This window comes from Apium graveolens, chromosome 10 (genome assembly GCF_009905375.1).
Source record: "Apium graveolens cultivar Ventura chromosome 10, ASM990537v1, whole genome shotgun sequence".
NCBI classification, from domain to species: Eukaryota; Viridiplantae; Streptophyta; class Magnoliopsida; order Apiales; family Apiaceae; genus Apium; species Apium graveolens.
This window is the reverse complement of record NC_133656.1, coordinates 201764088-201781535: the sequence shown is the minus strand read 5'-3', so window position 1 is coordinate 201781535 and position 17448 is coordinate 201764088. Positions and strand designations below refer to the sequence as shown.

Here is a 17448-nt window from a genome sequence, read left to right as displayed (position 1 = left end):
CAGCATAAACTTATGATGTTATGCACCAAAAACTTAGCTTATGATCATTGACTCATTATCATATTGTTGGTTATTTCTGTCAAAAGAAATGTTGTAAAGTGGATAGCCCTGTGGCTGGATTATGATGTTATAATGGTTCTACTTTACATGCTGCCCTAAGATCCCAGTTATTTTACCTCATACAGTATAGACCTGGTATTCGAATTTTTTTAACAAAGGGCATAATGTTGGTTATTACACAAATAAAATTTCGAGAGCCTAAGATCTCAAAACACATAAGAGCTCTTTGCTGTGGTACTGGAAGTGAAAATTTGACACCAGAACTTTCCGAGTTGCTGGCTTGTCTTACTTAAACTTCCAAGCTGAAACGGAATGTAGTGGGGTTCCCTTCCATCCAACAATAAGACACTTTCCATTCTTATATATAGTGCAGGAATTTCCACAAGAGAACTTCTGCTGGAGGACCAAGTTGGCTTGATCTATAGATGATTTGCTGATATCAATCTCTACCATTCTTAAACTTTGAAAGAATACTCTCCACACATCTATATTCACACTCCTTGTGATTCTGTCCTCTCCCTCACTTGCAACAATGTTATGAATTCCTCGGCCAAAGTAACTTCTCTCAACATGCATTCTATAAGGATTGTCTCGGTTTATGCAGTCTTCTAATGCATCAAACCATGCACTGAAATAAAAAAGTGTTTCTGTGAAACGATTTACAAATGATGGTGAATTTTGATTTGCCTCTACTTCATTGACTATCATGATTTTCGGTCTCATCCTTTGTATCACTTTTAGTAGAATTTCCAGATTCTCAGCTTTTGGGATCATCGCCCTTAGAACAATTGGAGAGTAAATTGCCACAGCTTCACCTGGTCTAATCTTGAATAACTCTATCTTGAGATCTTTTATGTTCAGAATGTGAACTACCTTGAAAAAAAAAGAAATGTTCAAAGACTTGGCATAGCTTTGCAACCTCTCTCCAATTTTCTCAGCCTTATCTTCATCTGTTGTCTGAAGAGCGGTAATTCTAAGCAGCTGAACTGGAGGGGTTTTCCGTTCCGAAAGAGCTTGTATTAAAGGTGTCCACTGAATACCATTTCTAAGTTGAAGATCAATTAAGTGAATTTTTTTTGCTGCTGCAACATTTTCCAATATTGTTTGTATTGATGTGAATTGCATCACTTTACTGAATGGAACTTTTTGATGAAGCGTCAAATACATCAAGTCAATGCCGGAGGAGAGTCCACTGTAATCTCTGCCTTGGTCAGTTTCTATCCTACCCACACTGCTTCCTCTTTCCATTGTGATCCTTTCTCGTAGAGCTTTAGAAAAATGATAAGTTATTCTTTCAACCGGATGACCTGATTCAGCTACCTTACCTTCACAATGCATAAGTAATTTGTCTGCAGCATCAAATTCCTTGTTGCCAACTTTTTCAGCTGAGGCTAAAAGGAGGTAGGCAAGATCCACCATTCCAGTGTCCTCTGATGACAAACTTGTGAAACCTGAACCCTGCGGATGGATAAAGCTGGTGATCCCGTCAAGCTTTTTCTTAGAGAAGTTGATGAATCTTTCTCCAGCCACCCTCATTATTTCTTCTGTTGTTAATTTGCTGTTACTTTTGCTGCTTTGACCACTAAATATTCCTTCCCTGAATCTTCCCTTCCTTTTTCCATAGTTTCCAAGGACCCGAAAAGATTCTGTACAAATTTTATTAGACCGGAAATGGATAGAATCACTTTCTTTTAAACTTAGCTCAAGATTTTGACCATTGAGTATCAACTGATCCAGTTGCGGTATGGTACTGACATTGCTATTGTTTTCTAAATTGGCATCCACCAATTTTTCGTGCTCTCCAGAGGCATGGACTCTTGCCTCTTCTTCTCTGTTAATTGGATGTTCACCGCTCCTAATGTCAGTGGTGGATGGATCAGCCCCTCCAGGAACGTCGCTTTCAAAACTAAAGATTTGCACCTTTTGAGTGACTAATATATCTTGTAGAAGACCTTCAAGAGGCTTATGGACATATTGAGAATCGAACATGCTGAATGAAGACAAGTCATCTGCCATTTCTATGAAGCAGAAGAACTTGTTATCTTATAAAACTAGAGTTCAGAGAGTAGATTTATACAGATGACTTTTTGTTGTGATTATTCTCTTCACCGTACTAAACCTACAAGCAGATAAAAACTATAACTGTCTTTGTACTCATTGCCGCTAAATACCATTGGAACACAGAGATATTTATTCATTTATTTACCAGTCAACTCTGACAAGGGGCAGAACATAGGCAGAATGCAATTAATAAAACCATATAAAGACGACTTTTGTTTTATAGGCTTGGCATTATCAATTAATCCACAAAGAGGATAATTTGGCCTACTAAAACTGAACAAGGATAGATAAGGAATAATTTTGATAGTCATGTATAAAATGGCTCAATTTCTTAACAGACGGCCCTCCATAGCACAAGTTAACTTGGGTTAGCCCTATGATCTTAGAGTGTAATTATGCTAATAAGTTGATTGGGAAAGGCCAGGTAGAAGATACGCTACTAGACAATTATGAACGGCAGGCAGTGCCAAAGGACGTAGTGGATTTCAATCGGCTTAAACAAAATGGCTAGAATTCTCAATGAAACAATGGATCCCTGTAAGGCTGTAAGAATCGGCACTTATATAGTTAAGTCTACTAAAAGATGAAAGCTGATTCCATAACCAGAACAGGCAAGGTAAAACCAATACGAGAGCGTAGGACTGAATCTTTTAGTGACTGCCTATTTACCTTAAATTTCTTGGAGTCGGGGCAGGCCTTTCCTCAAACCTCGGGTCAACTGACTGGATGCCAAAGGTTGCAATTTCCCTTTATCTGGAGATGCTCTTGCTTAGCAAGCTGGCATGAGCTACCATTCTAGTGAAGGGCAATTTCTCTGCCCTGTGTGCACCAACATGTAAATGAAATTACAAACCATATTGTTTTGAGCACAAATATCCCTGCAACTCAGTGACATGCTGTAAATGGACATTAAAATGAGTCGATAAGGGATCACATCTTCCCTACATTTGTACCTGTTTTGGCATTTTAGTTAATTTCTCCATCGAATCCTGTGATGTAGTATATCTTGCTAGACGTAGTGGTGTACTTACGCTTATGTTATGCAGCAAAAACTTATGATGTTTATGTAGAAGAAACTTACTCATTGGTTAGTTATAGTCATTATAATTTCTGGTTATCCTCTTTTAACATGATGCACAAAGTAAAAATCAAGTGGCTAAATGGATAGTCCTGTCACCTGCGGCAGGATTTTGAGGTAAAAACTAAATTCACTTTACATGCTGTCTTGAGACCCCGGTAACTTGATCAGAAACAGTAAAGACCTGGATTATTTATCTGCCATAAAGTACATATTTTTGTCGATGACAATAAAACGCAGTTACAAAATAACATAAAATTAAAAGCTCCTGAGAAATTTGTACCCAAATAAGACTCGGCACTGAGCAGTGACCATAAGAGGAAACCTGACACTACTTTCTCGGTTGCTGGCTTTTCTTACTTAAATTTCCAAGCAGAAACAGAATGTAATGGGGTTCCCTTCCAGCCAACAATTAGACACTTTCCGTTCTTCTGTATAGTGCAGGAACTTCCACACGAAAATTTCTGCTCAAGGACCAAGTTGACTTGATTAAGAGATGATTGGCTGATGTCAATTTCTACCATTTTAAATCTTTGAAAGAATACTCTCCACACATTTATAGTTACACTCCTTGAGATTCTTTCCTCTCCCTCAGTTGCAACAATGCTCTGGATTCCTTGGCCAAAGTAACTTCTCTCAACATCCATTCTATATGGATTGTCTCGGTTTATGCAGTCTCCCAATGCATCAAACCATGCGCTGAAAAAGAAAAGTGCTTCTGTGAAACGCTGTACAAATGATGGTGAGTTTTGATTTGCCTCTACTTCGTTGACTACCATTAATTTTGGTTTCAGCTTTCGTAATACTCTTAGCACAATTTGCAGATTGGCAGGCCTCGGGATCATTGCACTCAGTACGGTGGGAGAATAAACTACCACAGCTTCACCAGGTCTAGTATTGAATAATCCTACCTTGAGATCTTTCATGTTCACAACCGAAACTACCTTGAATATCAAAGAAATGTTCATGGATTTGGCATAGCTTTGCAACCTCTTTCCAATTTTTTCAGCCTTCTCTTTGTCTGTTGTCTGAAAAGCAGTGATCTTAAGAAGCTGAACTGGAATAGCTTTCCGTTCTGAAAGAGCTCGTATGAAAGGTGTCCACTGAACTCCATTTCTGAGTTGAAGATCAATTAAATGGATTTTTTTAGCCCCTGCAACATTTTCTAATATTGTTTGTATTGATGCAAATTGCATCACTTGACTGAATGGAATTGCTTGATGAAGCACCAAACAAGTCAAGTCGATGCCTGAGGAGAGTCCGCTGTAATCTCTAACCTGATCGGTTTCTATCATACCCGCTCTGCTTCTTATTTCTGTGGTGATCCTTTCTCGTAGAGCTTTTGAAAAATGATAAATGATTCTTTCAACTGGATGACCCGATTCAGATACCTTACCTTCACAATGCATGAGCAATTTGTCAGCAGCATGGAATTGCTTGCTGCCCACTTTTTCAGCAGAATCTAAAAGGAGGTGAGCAAGATCCACCATTCTGGTGTCCTCCGATGACAAACCTGAAAGAACTGAACCATCTGGATGGATAAAGCTGGTGATCCCGTCAAGCTTTTTGTTAGAGAAGTGGATGAATCTTTCTCCAGCTACCCTCATTATTTCTTCTGTTGTTAATTTGTTGTCAGTCACTGTACTTTTGCTGCTTTGGCCGCTAATTATTCCTTCTCCAAATCTTTCCTTCCCTTTTCTGTGGTTGCCAAGGACCCGAAAAGATTCTGAACAAATTTTATTAGGCATAAGCTGGATGAAATCACTTTCTTTTACACTTAGCTCATGATTTCGACCTTTAAAAATTAACTGGTCTGGTCGCGATGTGGTATTGGCATTACTATTGTTTGTTAGATTAATATCCATCCAGAAACTGAAATTGCATTTTTCTTGGTCTCCAGAGGGAAGAACTCTTGCCTCTTCTTCGTTTATTGGATGCTCACTGGACCTGCTGTCAGCGGTTGAAGTTGTTGTGTGACTAACTGTAGAAAACATCAAGCTGACGGACACTATTTGTATACATGTTAACTGGGAAAACCCAAATGATGGATCTTATCCCATACATTAAAGCTAGTACATGCAAATTATATATAGGCTGACTACTAGTAAATGGATATTAAAAACCAGCAACTACATTCTTATTTGTTTATTTTAAAACAAAATAATCAAACAATTAAATAAATAAAACAATTAAAACAAAAAAATATAGGAAAAGTACAATTTGTATAGGAAGCTCAACATAAAAGTTATCTACAAACTTAATCACAAAAGAAGACTACAAGAGAGAAAATATAGATGAAACAAGCAGAATTTCAAGGCTTGTGTTTGCCAAAGACACAGAGTCTTATTGGCAAGTGTATAATATTAACAATCATGGTTTCAAGAGTTGTGTAATCTACATACAGAGAAACCAGTTGTGCGGTACTTGACCCGTCTGCGGAGGAGTTATATTTTTGTTTAGTATTTTGGAAGAAACACACACTTTCTAAATAAAAATACGTCCAACGGCGTCTTCAGGCTGGTAGTCTTTACCATAGTCCTGTTGTGTGTGAAAGGTAAGCCTGGAGGGAAGTGAGATTTGGTGCCTCAACAGAGGATGCAAAAGGGCTCATTTGCAAGTCTCTGCCCAGAGTTACTAGCCAACCTATATTGCTCGCTACTGTAACTTGTTATACCCAAAATTTGGCATTGGATTGACTCGGGTCAAACGTGGGCTAATTACAGTCAAACTCAGTATTGCGTTGTGAAAGTGAGGACGCGTCCAAGCATTAAGGACGCGCCTACTTGAGAAGGGATATGTTACGAGGCGAGAAGAGTGTGTGGTCAAGGAAGGATGTGCCCAGGCTTTATAGACGCGTCAATATTTATGAAAGTGCTTGGCAGATGAAATCTTATGGTGATGGACGCTCTAGGACGCGCCTACTTTAGCAAGGATGCGTCATAGGAGGTGAAACGCTGTGCATGATGGTTTAAAGGAAGACGCGCCCTAAATTCTAGGACGTGTCCTGTGCTTTTGAATGCTATAAGGAACGATTGATGAGGAAACAGGTTTGGATTTATGGAGGTGAGGACGCGCCCAAAGGGTTAGGACGCGTCCTGTGTTTGATCTATATACTTTTGATGCTGAATTCAGGACAAAGCTTGCATGGAGAGGAGCAATGGAGGTTATTTTTACCTAATGTATTTGTTGCAGGTACTCTTTGAAGAATTCCCTCCTTGAGACGGTCAAGGAGGGGGATGTCCGTGAAAAGCTTGAAGGCCTCCAGGGGTATGCCTGATGATTGAAGGCCTCCTCCTGTATTCAACGGGTGTCCTCGTTGGGGATGTGAGGTTTACTTTGGTGTGTGCTTTGGGAGTTCTGTTCTTGTATTCAACGGGTGTCCTCGTTGGAGAACTTTGGAGTCATCCTGCACTTTGCACCCAAGAGCTTGGGATCACCTGTCCTGCTATCTGGTGGGTTATCCTCATTCGGGGGACAGGGACGCGTCTGGCACTTGGGGTGAACCGTGGCTATACCTGCGTTCATAAATCAAGGGAGATAGTTGTAGCGGAGTGTTATCCTTGCGTAGGGAGATGCACTATTCGTGAAGTCCTACGATTACGGACGAGCCTTGGGCCTTCGCGGTTGGGCCTCATAGTTGGACATTCCTAAAGCTAGCGGAAGACGGATATTGGATGGGCTTCTACTGGGCTTAGGAGTAAGAAGTCTCAACTCATTAGACTTCTTGTTCTACGAGAACTACGTCAGGCTTGATCCCCTATATAAAGGGTACGTAGGCACATTGAGAGGGTAAGAAGTTGAGAGCTGATAAGAGAGCCACCACTTACTCTGATCAATCTCAGCCTAAAACAACCACAATCAACCACACACCGCTTAAGTTTCCGACAAAGAACCACCGTCACAGATCTTAGTTCCGGCGAGAAACCTCAATCTTTGTTGTTACCAGATTTCTCCGTCAACAAATTGGCGCTAGAAGGAGGGGTGCTAATTAAGGTCGCAATCTTAGGAGGAAAAGATGTCTTACAATCGTGATGGAAGTTCTTATGATGGAAGTGACAGCAGGTCAGAAGGAGAAGATGGGGGGCGCTATACTCGCCACGAACCTTACGTTCCCAGAAACATGGCGGATCCACCAAGGGCTCCGGATGTGGGGGGGACACCTCCGGTTCTCATCAGCAACGCTGATATATTGGAGCAATTATATCGCATGGGGGATACTCTTAACAGTTTTAACTCAAGGCTGAACACGGTGGAGCGTCGAAAGACGAGGAGAGGTCGTCGTTTCCCCCGTCACGGTCATGCCTTGGGAAAAGCCCCTGTAGTTGAAGGAGATACCCAGGGGAGCAGGGAAAACCCGCGAATCACTCCACGGCGCTTGGAGTACTCTGATGATGTAGAACCTATTGTGGAGCTTGCGGATGAAGACACTGATGGCAGAGAAAGGCCTCGCCTGGGTAACCAAGTAGTGCCACACCCACATAGGTCTGGGCGTACGATGGACGAGCGTCGTCGTGCGGAGAACACCCAAAACAAAGACGAGGAAGGAAGGGATCTTTCAGCCTTGAAAAGGAGGCTTGACATAAGGTTGGAGGACGACGATTTGAGGATGTTGCTGGTAGAATGGTAAAAGGAAGGAAACGCCGGAGAAGCGAGGCCCCGTGATACGACGCTTGTGCCCCCCGCATTCCAAAGGGATGACGGGGCGCGGCACCGCGAGCACGAGCGTGCCCCTCCGCGAGGAAGGCCCGGGAATTACTACCGGGGATATCAGAGGAATGGACGAGGAAGAATAGGATATCAATACGGAAGAGCCCCTTACAATGGTAGGAGAGGTGGAGCACCCTCCGCTGGAGAAGCCCCCGCCGTTATTCCCGTAGCTTCCCACAGCGTTACTGGTAATGGGTCTGGGGCGCGTCCTCATGACCAGGACGACGGGCGAATTCAAGCAAGAATGCAGAACAATGATGAAATTCCGCGACACGGTCAAGATGAACCTCGCGTACGGGAAAATATCCAGGACCAAAATGGTAACGTGCCACCGCCGCAGCCTCAGGGTGAGGGGCGGCGAGATCCTCCGCCACACCCGGGGGGTAATCAAGGGGAATTTCAGCAAGTCGCAGAGCAACCCCAGCAGCCTAATGTTCAAACCATTCCTGGGGTAGGGACGTTTAATGTGAACGACCTCAAGAGTTTGCTCAACCATCTTGAGGGAGGAAGAGTAACGGCGATTGCGCAAGCTCCTTCTCCTTTTGCTGCTGTTGTGAGGGAGGCGCAATTGCCCGCGGGATACAGGAACACAAGCAATGACTTGCGTTTCCACGGGAACTCTGATCCTGTGGAGTTCTTGGGGTGTTTTAACATTGAAATGGATGTATATCAAGTACCTGATTTGACTCGATGCCGTGTCTTGGCAGCCACTTTCAGAGAAGGCGCTCAGCAGTGGTTCCAAAAACTTGGTCCAGGTGTAGTTACCTCCTGGGAACAGATGAAAACTTTGTTTTTGACACAATTCCAAGCCGCGGTGAAGTACACACCACTTGTTACCACGCTGGCTAATGTGAAACAAAAGGAAGGAGAAAGTTTGACTTCGTATTTCAAGAGGTTTAATGCAGAATCTACTTTGGTGAGGGGTGCAACTGATGAAACATTGAAAATATTGCTTATAGCTGGGTTGCGTGTGGGGACGGATTTCTGGAAGCACCTACAAGGGAAGGACCCAGTGTCGCTGGCTGATGTGCTTGCGCAGGCGGAGTCGTTCAAAGCAATCGAGCAGTCGCTTGCAGAAACAAAAAAGAATGACAATACCTATAACTCCAAGGGGCGATCCAAGAGAAGGGACAGATCCTTGAGCCCAGATTATCGGCGAAACACCAGAAGCCCTAACAGGGTAAATGCTGTGAGCTCGCGGAGAGAATGGAGCCCACCATCGAACTACGAGAGAAGAGTCAGCAATTATACACCGCTGGCAGCGTCCATTGATCATATCTTCGAGGTAAATAAGGATAGAGGAATCTTCAAGAAGCCCGACCGTCTAACTTCATGGCAGAGCAGAGACAAGAAGAAATATTGTGACTACCATGAGTCTACTGGCCACGACACCCATGAGTGTCGTCACTTGCGGGATGAGATTGAGGAATTGATCAAGGCAGGATACCTAGGAGAATGGATTGACAAGGTGAAGCGACGCAGGGGACTTGATGACAAGGGTAAGGATGAAAAACAGCCCCCGCGGGCGGAGGATGTTGAAAAAACAGCAGAGGTCAAGTTTCAGAGGGCTGGCAGTATCAGGGCAATTTTTGGAGGACACCCTTTTGTTGGTGATAGTAATCGAGCACTGGAGAAAAACGCGAGAGAAGCGCGACATCCACTGCTCACCAACATCCACAGCTTAGAAGATAGACCCCCGAAGGTCTTTAAGGGGAGTCCGTTGATATTTCGTTCAAGGAAAAAGAATCTAGGTGGGTGCATCACCCTCACAACGATGCGCTGGTGATTACCATGCTCATTGGGGCAATGAACGTACATCGAGTCTTCTTGGATAATGGGAGTTCTACAAACATCTTGTACTACAGCACCTACAAAAAGCTGGGTTTCCCAGATAGTGACATGTATTTCGAAGATGCGCACGTCTATGGCTTTACTGGGGAAGCAGTGGGAGTTATGGGTTCTGTCAGGCTTCCCGTCACGCTCGGGGAAGGAGCCTTGTCGGTTACCCAAATGATAGATTTCAAGGTGCTAGATCAGAATTTCGCGCATAATGTGCTGGTCGGCAGACCTTGGTTGCGAGCGTTCAGGGTGATAACCTCGATACACCACTTGATGATAAAGTTCCCAACGCCAAACGGGGTTGGCAGTCTGAGAGGGTCACAGTATGAGTCACGCGACTGCTATCATAAGGCTGTCAAGGAATTTCGTAGAAGAAGGTATAAAGGGAAAGGTCTCCCATTTGAAGATGTAGAAGATATTCATACAAAACCAAGTGGAGAGGTCCATACCCACTATTTTGTTGAAAGCCCCGGAAAGGAAGAAACCAATGTCTCTGAGAACTCTTTTTTTACGCGGGGACGTATTTCGAGGATTCGTAGCGTGGAGGAAGTGGTGGTGAACCATACCGAGGCGATCATACAGAAAGAAGTTAACGGGGAAAAGTTGGAAGGAAGAAGTGAGATTTTGCAAGGTCTCGGAAATAACCTCAAGGTGGATGCTCCTCAAAAGAAGGACGCGCCCTTGAATGAAATTGAGGTTGATGCTTCTCCAAACGAGGACGCGCCCTCAGATGCGAAAGTGGAAGTGGAAGACCCCCGAGACTTTAATTTCAATTTGGATCCCAGGATCCTTATGCCCGCCGAAAAGACGGGACCGGCCGAAGACACAATATCTATTCCAGTTGATAAAAATGATCCGAGCAGGGTTTTGAAGGTGGGATCCCAGTTGGATGATGAGATGAGAGGAAGTCTTGCCCGCTTTCTAATTGCAAATCTTGATGTCTTCGCATGGAGTCATTCAGATATGATAGGAATTGACCCGGAGGTAATGTGTCACTGTTTGAATATCCTCCCGAATTGCAAAGGCATACGTCAGAAACGCCGCCCGGTAAGTGGAGAAAGGGCAATAGCGTTAAAAGAAGAAGTAGACCGGTTGTTGGAGGTGGGGCTGATCAAAGAGTCTTTCTACCCCGAATGGCTTGCAAATCCGGTACTGGTGAAGAAACCAAACGGGAAGTGGAGAACATGTATGGATTTCACAGATCTCAATAAGGCCTGTCCAAAGGACAGCTTTCCATTGCCAAGAATCGATCAGTTGGTTGACGCAACGGCGGGGCATGCGTTGTTGAGTTTTATGGATGCATACTCTGGTTACAATCAAATTCCGATGTATGGCCCCGATCAAGAACATACATCCTTCATAACTGACAGGGGGTTATACTGTTACATAGGAATGCCGTTTGGATTGATTAATGCTGGCGCGACCTACCAGCGGTTGGTAAACATGATGTTCAAGGATCAAATCGGAAGAACTATGGAAGTGTATGTGGATGATATGCTGGTAAAGTCCAAGGTAGCGGGTGACCACATCAAGCACTTGGTAGAAATGTTTGACATTCTGAGGAGGTTTCGTATGAAATTAAACCCGCAAAAATGTGTGTTCGGCGTGGAGTCGTGCAAGTTTCTTGGGTTCATTGTCAACCACAGGGGAATTGAGGCCAACCCCGCAAAGATCAAGGCATTGATGGATATGAAGTCACCCACCAATGTGAAACAAGTGCAGAGTTTGACTGGGAGAATCGCCGCGTTAAATCGATTTGTTTCCAAGTCGTCCGATAGATGCAAGGAATTTTTCAAGGTGATCAAATTAGCTGGGAAAGACTTTGTATGGACACCAGAATGTGAAGATGCTTTCAAAAGAATCAAGGAGCAACCGGGAAACCCTTCCATGTTGTCAAAGCCGTTGGTTGAGGAGTCTCTAATACTGTACCTCGCAGTTTCTGAATATTCGATCAGTGTAGTTCTGGTAAGAGAAGAAGATGGACAGCAATCACCAGTGTACTACGTGAGCAAGCGGTTACACGACGCTGAAACTCGCTACACAAGCATGGAGAAACTGGTTTAGGCCCTAATTCTTGCGTCAAGAAAATTGCCACCGTATTTTCAAGCCCATAGAATTGAAGTTTGTACAGCGTACCCGCTGCGACAAGTTCTGCACAAACCAGAGTCATCATGCAGAATGCTGAAATGGGCTGTGGAGTTGGGACAGTTTAATTTGGAATATGTACCTCGAACAGTGATAAAAGGGCAAGCCTTAGCCGATTTCTTGTTGGAATTTGATTCTGAAATTGATGATAAAGCTTTGGTAATGCTACATCCACCTCATTATGAGGAGTCTTTGGAAGAGTTTCCGCATCCTTGGTGGATCTTGCATGTGGATGGGGCGGTTAACCATGGAGGAGCGGGTGCGGGTATAGTACTTGTATCTCCGGAAGGCCACCATCTGATGAGCGCCATTCATTTCAAGTTTTATGCAACCAATAATGATGCGGAGTATGAGGCGCTGATTAATGGCCTGAAAATCGCTTTGGAAATGGGGGTGCGGAACTTAATTGCAAGAAGTGACTCAGAGTTGGTAGTGAATCAGGTGAACGGGGGATTTCAAGCGCGAGGCCCACGAACAGAATTATACTTGAGATGTACACAGCGCCTGATTGGAATGTTCAAAGAAGTTAGATTGGAATGTGTTCCGCGGGAGAAGAACAGTAATGCGGATGCTCTGGCAAAAATGGGGTCGCAACAAGAGGCTGTGTTGTTAGGATCCATCCCCCTTGAAATCCAGGAGATTCCTAGTATCCCAGAGGTAGAAACTATGCGAGTGGATGAGGCTCCCAAGGAAACATGAATGACGCCCATTCTAGCTTACATTCGTAAGGGAATACTCCCCGAGGATAAGTTTATAGCTCACCGACTCCGCTATCAGGCTGCAAGATACATGATATACGTCGAAGTCCTGTACAAGAGAGGGTTCAACCAACCTCTGCTTAGGTGTGTTGAAGAAGAAGAAGGAAATTACATCCTAAGAGAGGTGCATGAAGGAATCTGTGGCAATCACTCGGGGGGTAGTTCGTTGGCAATGAAAGTTTTGCGCCAAGGGTATTATTGGCCCACAATGAGAGAAGATGCTACAAATTTCGTCAGGGCATGTGATCGCTGCCAGCGCTTTGCAAACTACTCGTCTATGCCGGCGACACTCTTGACGCCTATGGCAAGCCCGTGGCCGTTCGCCATGTGGGGAATTGATCTTATCGGGGAATTGCCGAAAGCTAAAGGGGACGTCAAATATGCAGTGGTTGCGGTCGATTACTTTACTAAATGGGCGGAAGCTATGCCACTGGCTACTATCACCGCAAAGAAAATCAGAGATTTTGTTTTCAACTCAATTGTATGTAGGTTTGGAATCCCTTACAAGCTTGTCTCCGACAATGGAAAGCAGTTTGATAGCAAGGAGTTGCGACAACTATGTGAGGAGTTGAAAATCAAGAAGGAGTTTGCGGCGGTCTATCATCCTCAAAGCAATGGACAAACAGAAGTTGTTAACAAAATAATAAAGCATACCCTCAAAACCAAGCTGGAGGAACGTAAAGGGAATTGGCCTGAAGAACTCCCGAAGGTGATGTGGTCATACAACACTACGCCGCGATCTACTACGGGAGAAATGCCGTTTATGCTGACTTACGGCTACGAAGCTATGGTCCCCGTGGAAGTTGGATCGGGATCACTTCGCAGAGATTGTTACGGGAAAGAAGATGCTGAGGTTAATCAAAGGCTTCATTTAGATCTCTTAGAGGAGATGAGGGAAAATTCTCAGTTAAGGCTAGCGGCATATCAGCAGCGCGCCGCAAGGTATTATAACAAGAAGGTAAAAGGACAATTGCTGGAGGTGGGGGATTTGGTACTTAGGAAAGTGATGCCCAATACAAAGAACCCACAACATGGAGTGTTTGGAGCTAATTGCGAAGGACCGTACAGAATAAAGTCCATCATGTGGAAGGGGACTTATCACCTTGAAGATATGGACGGGAAGCTAGTTCCGCGAGCTTGGAATGCGGAACATCTCCGAAAGTATTACCAGTAAGGCGTGGCTTTGGCCCCTTGCATATTTCTTTTATCATTTTGGGTTATGCCCAGATTATAGGCTAGAATTAAATAAATTCCTCCTAGCCTAGGGGGGTAGTGCATGTACTACTTACCTTGGGACTAGTTGAAGGGTCATTTTTTAGAAATAATTTCCCCACAGAGCATAGTAGCCGTGGGACTGGTGCACTTTTGACATCAGAGCGCATTACAAATAAAATTTTGAAACTTTCCAAAATGATATTTTCTCAGTTTGCTTAGTCTCATGACGCGTCCTAAATGTAGGGCGCGCCCTAAGCTAGGGTTTTATATGAATGAAACTCAAGTAAAATGTACTATTTTCAAGGACGCGCCCAAGTTATCTTGGTTGATGCTCCTTTAGACTGGATGTTACTGTAATATTGACAACATAATTAAAAAAGAAAAAGTGCTTGTCGAAGACGCGTCCTGCTTGAAGGATGATGTATTTTGGATCAAAGGTGAGGCGCGTCTTGATTGATAGTTCTATGTGGATGTTAACTGAAGTAGTGGCTGCTAAAAGGAACAATAGAACTTGAGTAAAAATGGAACTAGGAAGTGTACTATTTTCAAGGACGCGCCCAAGTAATATTGGTTGATGCTCTTTCAGTTGAATGTTTCCTTAATTTTTTAAAAAAAACAAGTCCCTACCGAGGACGCGTTCTCCCAGAGAGAAAATATTTCTGAAAGATAACGTTAAGGTATGTCAAACAGTTAGGACGCGCCCCATTGTGCCTTGTGCCTTGGTTAAACACATAAGTACAGCGTAGTGCCGTGCTCATGCACTTTCCGGAACAAACAAAGACGCGTCTAGCTAGAGAGGACGCGCCCACAGTGGATATTTGCTTGACGGAGTGAAAAATAATAACAATTAGTCAAAGGTGACGCGCCCTTAACACAAGGCGCGCCCATATAAATGACTACTTGAGTAAAAAAGAAGTGCAAGTGAATGTTCAAAAATAGTCTTTACAACTTGCAAGGCTTCAAGGGGCCCGCGCCCTTCAAAAAGTACATAAAAGATAAAGGACGCGTCCTAAGTAGGAGGCGCGTCCTGTGGCTTGTCTTGGTCTTCTGCAGGGGGGGCTGAGTCTGAAGTGGAGCAGGATCAGGGGACGCGTCCTCTTCCTCTAAGCCTAGAAAAATCCTCTTCTTTTTGATGGAGTCCGCGGCCCTGACCCTGAAATCATTTACCCATATCTGGGTATCTGCATCAAACTTTGAGAATGTGTACTCTGGGTCGTTGGCAATGAACCCAGAGCACCATTCTTCAAACCCAGCCTGGAAGCCGTGCTGGTAAACTAGCTTTTTCTCCTCTGTCTATCCATGCAGCCTATCATCATTCAGGGTGTCAAGCTCCAGCTGCATGGTGGAATTCAGGGCGATGACGCTGTCCATTTGCTTCTCTATTGAGGAGACATTGCCTTCCAAAATAGCTTTTTCTGTTTCTAGACGCGTCCTCTCCCCCTCCAGACGTTTGATCTCAGCATCTTTTTCTTGGGCAAGCAGGGTAATGTATTTTTCCAGAGATTTAACTTTGTCTTCGGCCTGGCTCTTCGCAGTATCTGTAACAGCAAGACGCGCCCTGAGCCTGGCGGCCATGTTAGCACTCTGCCTGGCATGCAGGTGAAGCTCAGCTGCAGCCCTCACCATGGCCTCCTCTGTTTGCTGCTCTGTTCTATAAGTCCAACCTCTGACTTCATCCTCTGTGAAATCCCCAACAGAGGACGCGCCCAGGTATCTGAGAACGAAAGACTGGTCATCAGGAACTACCTTTTGACGCTTCGAGGGCGCGTCCTCCACCTTCTCAGGAATGTCAAACACGGTAGTATCGATTATCTTTGGTGGAGGAGAAGGAGTTGCAACAGGAGGTGGGGTTTTTGCCTTTGAATCAACCTTTGTTGGAGCCTGTTTCCTTGCCCTTAGTTTTTTGGAAGCCCCAATTGCGAATCCTTTGGGGAGTGAGGCCATATCTGCGATATAAACATAAAAAGGGGATTAGTTATGTACAAAAAGACGTGTCCTGAAAGTAGGACGCGCCCATATCATGATATAAAGGTCTACGTGCATGACAGATATAGAAAAACGCAAAGATGTATAAATGAGTGTGAGAATGACGCATCCTAAAAAAGTGATGCGTCTTACCTAAGACGTTTTTTGTAATAAAGAGACACGCCCGGGGGGTAGGGCGCGCCCAAGGTGATAGTGCATATATAAAGTAACGTTTATAAATCAGGCTAAAGTTAAAGGAAAAAGGTGAGCATAAATATGACGCGTCCTAAAGCCGTGACGCGTCCTACGTATAATGATTTCTTACCTTGCTCTAAATCCACCTTCTTGTTGACGTCTGGCTGAATAATTTCTGTGGCTTGGAGCCCTTTGGATTTTTCGGAAGCGGTGAGGATGGGTTTCCCATTATGGAAATCTCGAAATTTGCAGAGAGAACCCACCCGTGGGGACAAAGCTCCTATTTTCTTCAAATTCTCCTCGGTAATCATGTCCTTGAGGTTGAAATGTTTTTCAGCATACTGTAAAACCTTCTCTGCTCTCTTCTTCTTTCCTGCTAGCTCATTCTGGGTCCTTTTGTCTAAGAGAAGGGAGAATAGGTTACAACAAGGAAAATAAAGAAAAGGTTATAAAAGAAAAGGCGCCCTGATAGAGAGGACGCGTCCTAAATGTTGAACTCACTTGGTTCCAAGTTGAAGCGAACGCGCGTCCTTTTGACGTCATAAATGTAGAAAAATGGCTCCTTCCAGTCTCTTTCGTGGCTAATTTTACCTTCATTAAATCCCTTGTTGTTCAACCATTTGTTGACTACCAGAAAATGGTACCCGGGAATTGATTTCCTGATGCTGTAAAAGAAGCTGAATTCTTTCATTGAGGGCGCGCCCAACCTCAAGTTATGGTACATAATGTACAAAGCCCAGGCTAGCTTGTATGAATTTGGTGATAGTTGGACTGGAGCCACGTCGTACCATTTTAAAATTTTCTTAATGTATGGGTGCAAAGGCGCGCCCACACCCAAGGAAATTAACTTTGGAGTAAGCACCATTCTTGGGATCCTTTGGTTCCCGACGTTGAAAATGTGTAGCCTCATGGTTCGAAGAGGGCGCGCCCAGATGCCCTCCATGTCATAGTATTTCATGTGTCATTGGATTTCCCAGTCGGTTGTGGTCGAGTCAAGGGCAACACATGCTAGCTTACCTTCTTTCTTTCTTCTGGCATTTTTCTCTGCCTCGGTTAGGGCGTCAAGCCTGGCTCATTCACAATCCACTTCAACATCTGAAGGATCCCAATGTTCCAGAGGAGAGTCTGATTTCTGAGGGGATACGGGATATGTCTCGGGGTCAGGAACCCTCCTTTCAAATTCGCTTACACTGAGACATGACGCGTCCTGAGAAGGAGCCGCGCCTTGGGAAGCTGACGCGTCCTGAGAGTAGGATGCGTCCTCGTCTGAAACAGCTATTCCTCGGGGTTTTTGGCCTGTGATAGGAACAATTTCATCGTCCGTCCAATCTTCGATGGCGGCCCTAGTATGGAGAACTGGAGTTCTTTGCCTTTTAACTCCCTTCTTTTCCATTTCTGAGCTTATGGAAACATGGTCCATGGAAT

The 17448-nt window shown here is 44.2% G+C and overlaps 2 protein-coding genes across 2 annotated transcripts; both read right to left on the bottom strand.

Annotated features, from left to right (window-relative positions):
• Positions 1–345: 345 nt before the first annotated feature.
• Positions 346–2076, bottom strand: LOC141691650 (DELLA protein RGL1-like). Its single transcript, XM_074496416.1, has one exon. It carries the CDS (start codon positions 2074–2076, stop codon positions 346–348), a length of 1731 nt encoding a protein of 576 aa, XP_074352517.1.
• Positions 2077–3555: 1479 nt separating this feature from the next.
• Positions 3556–4806, bottom strand: LOC141691649 (DELLA protein RGL2-like). The gene has a single exon (XM_074496415.1). It carries the CDS (start codon positions 4804–4806, stop codon positions 3556–3558), a length of 1251 nt encoding a protein of 416 aa, XP_074352516.1.
• Between the last annotated feature and the right edge of the window lie 12642 nt (positions 4807–17448).

Bases quoted from the DNA above. Each gene is read 5' to 3' on its own strand.
- LOC141691650 (XM_074496416.1), bottom strand. From the start codon at position 2,076: ATGGCAGATGACTTGTCTTCATTCAGCATGTTCGATTCTCAATATGTC.
- LOC141691649 (XM_074496415.1), bottom strand. From the start codon at position 4,806: ATGAGGGTAGCTGGAGAAAGATTCATCCACTTCTCTAACAAAAAGCTT.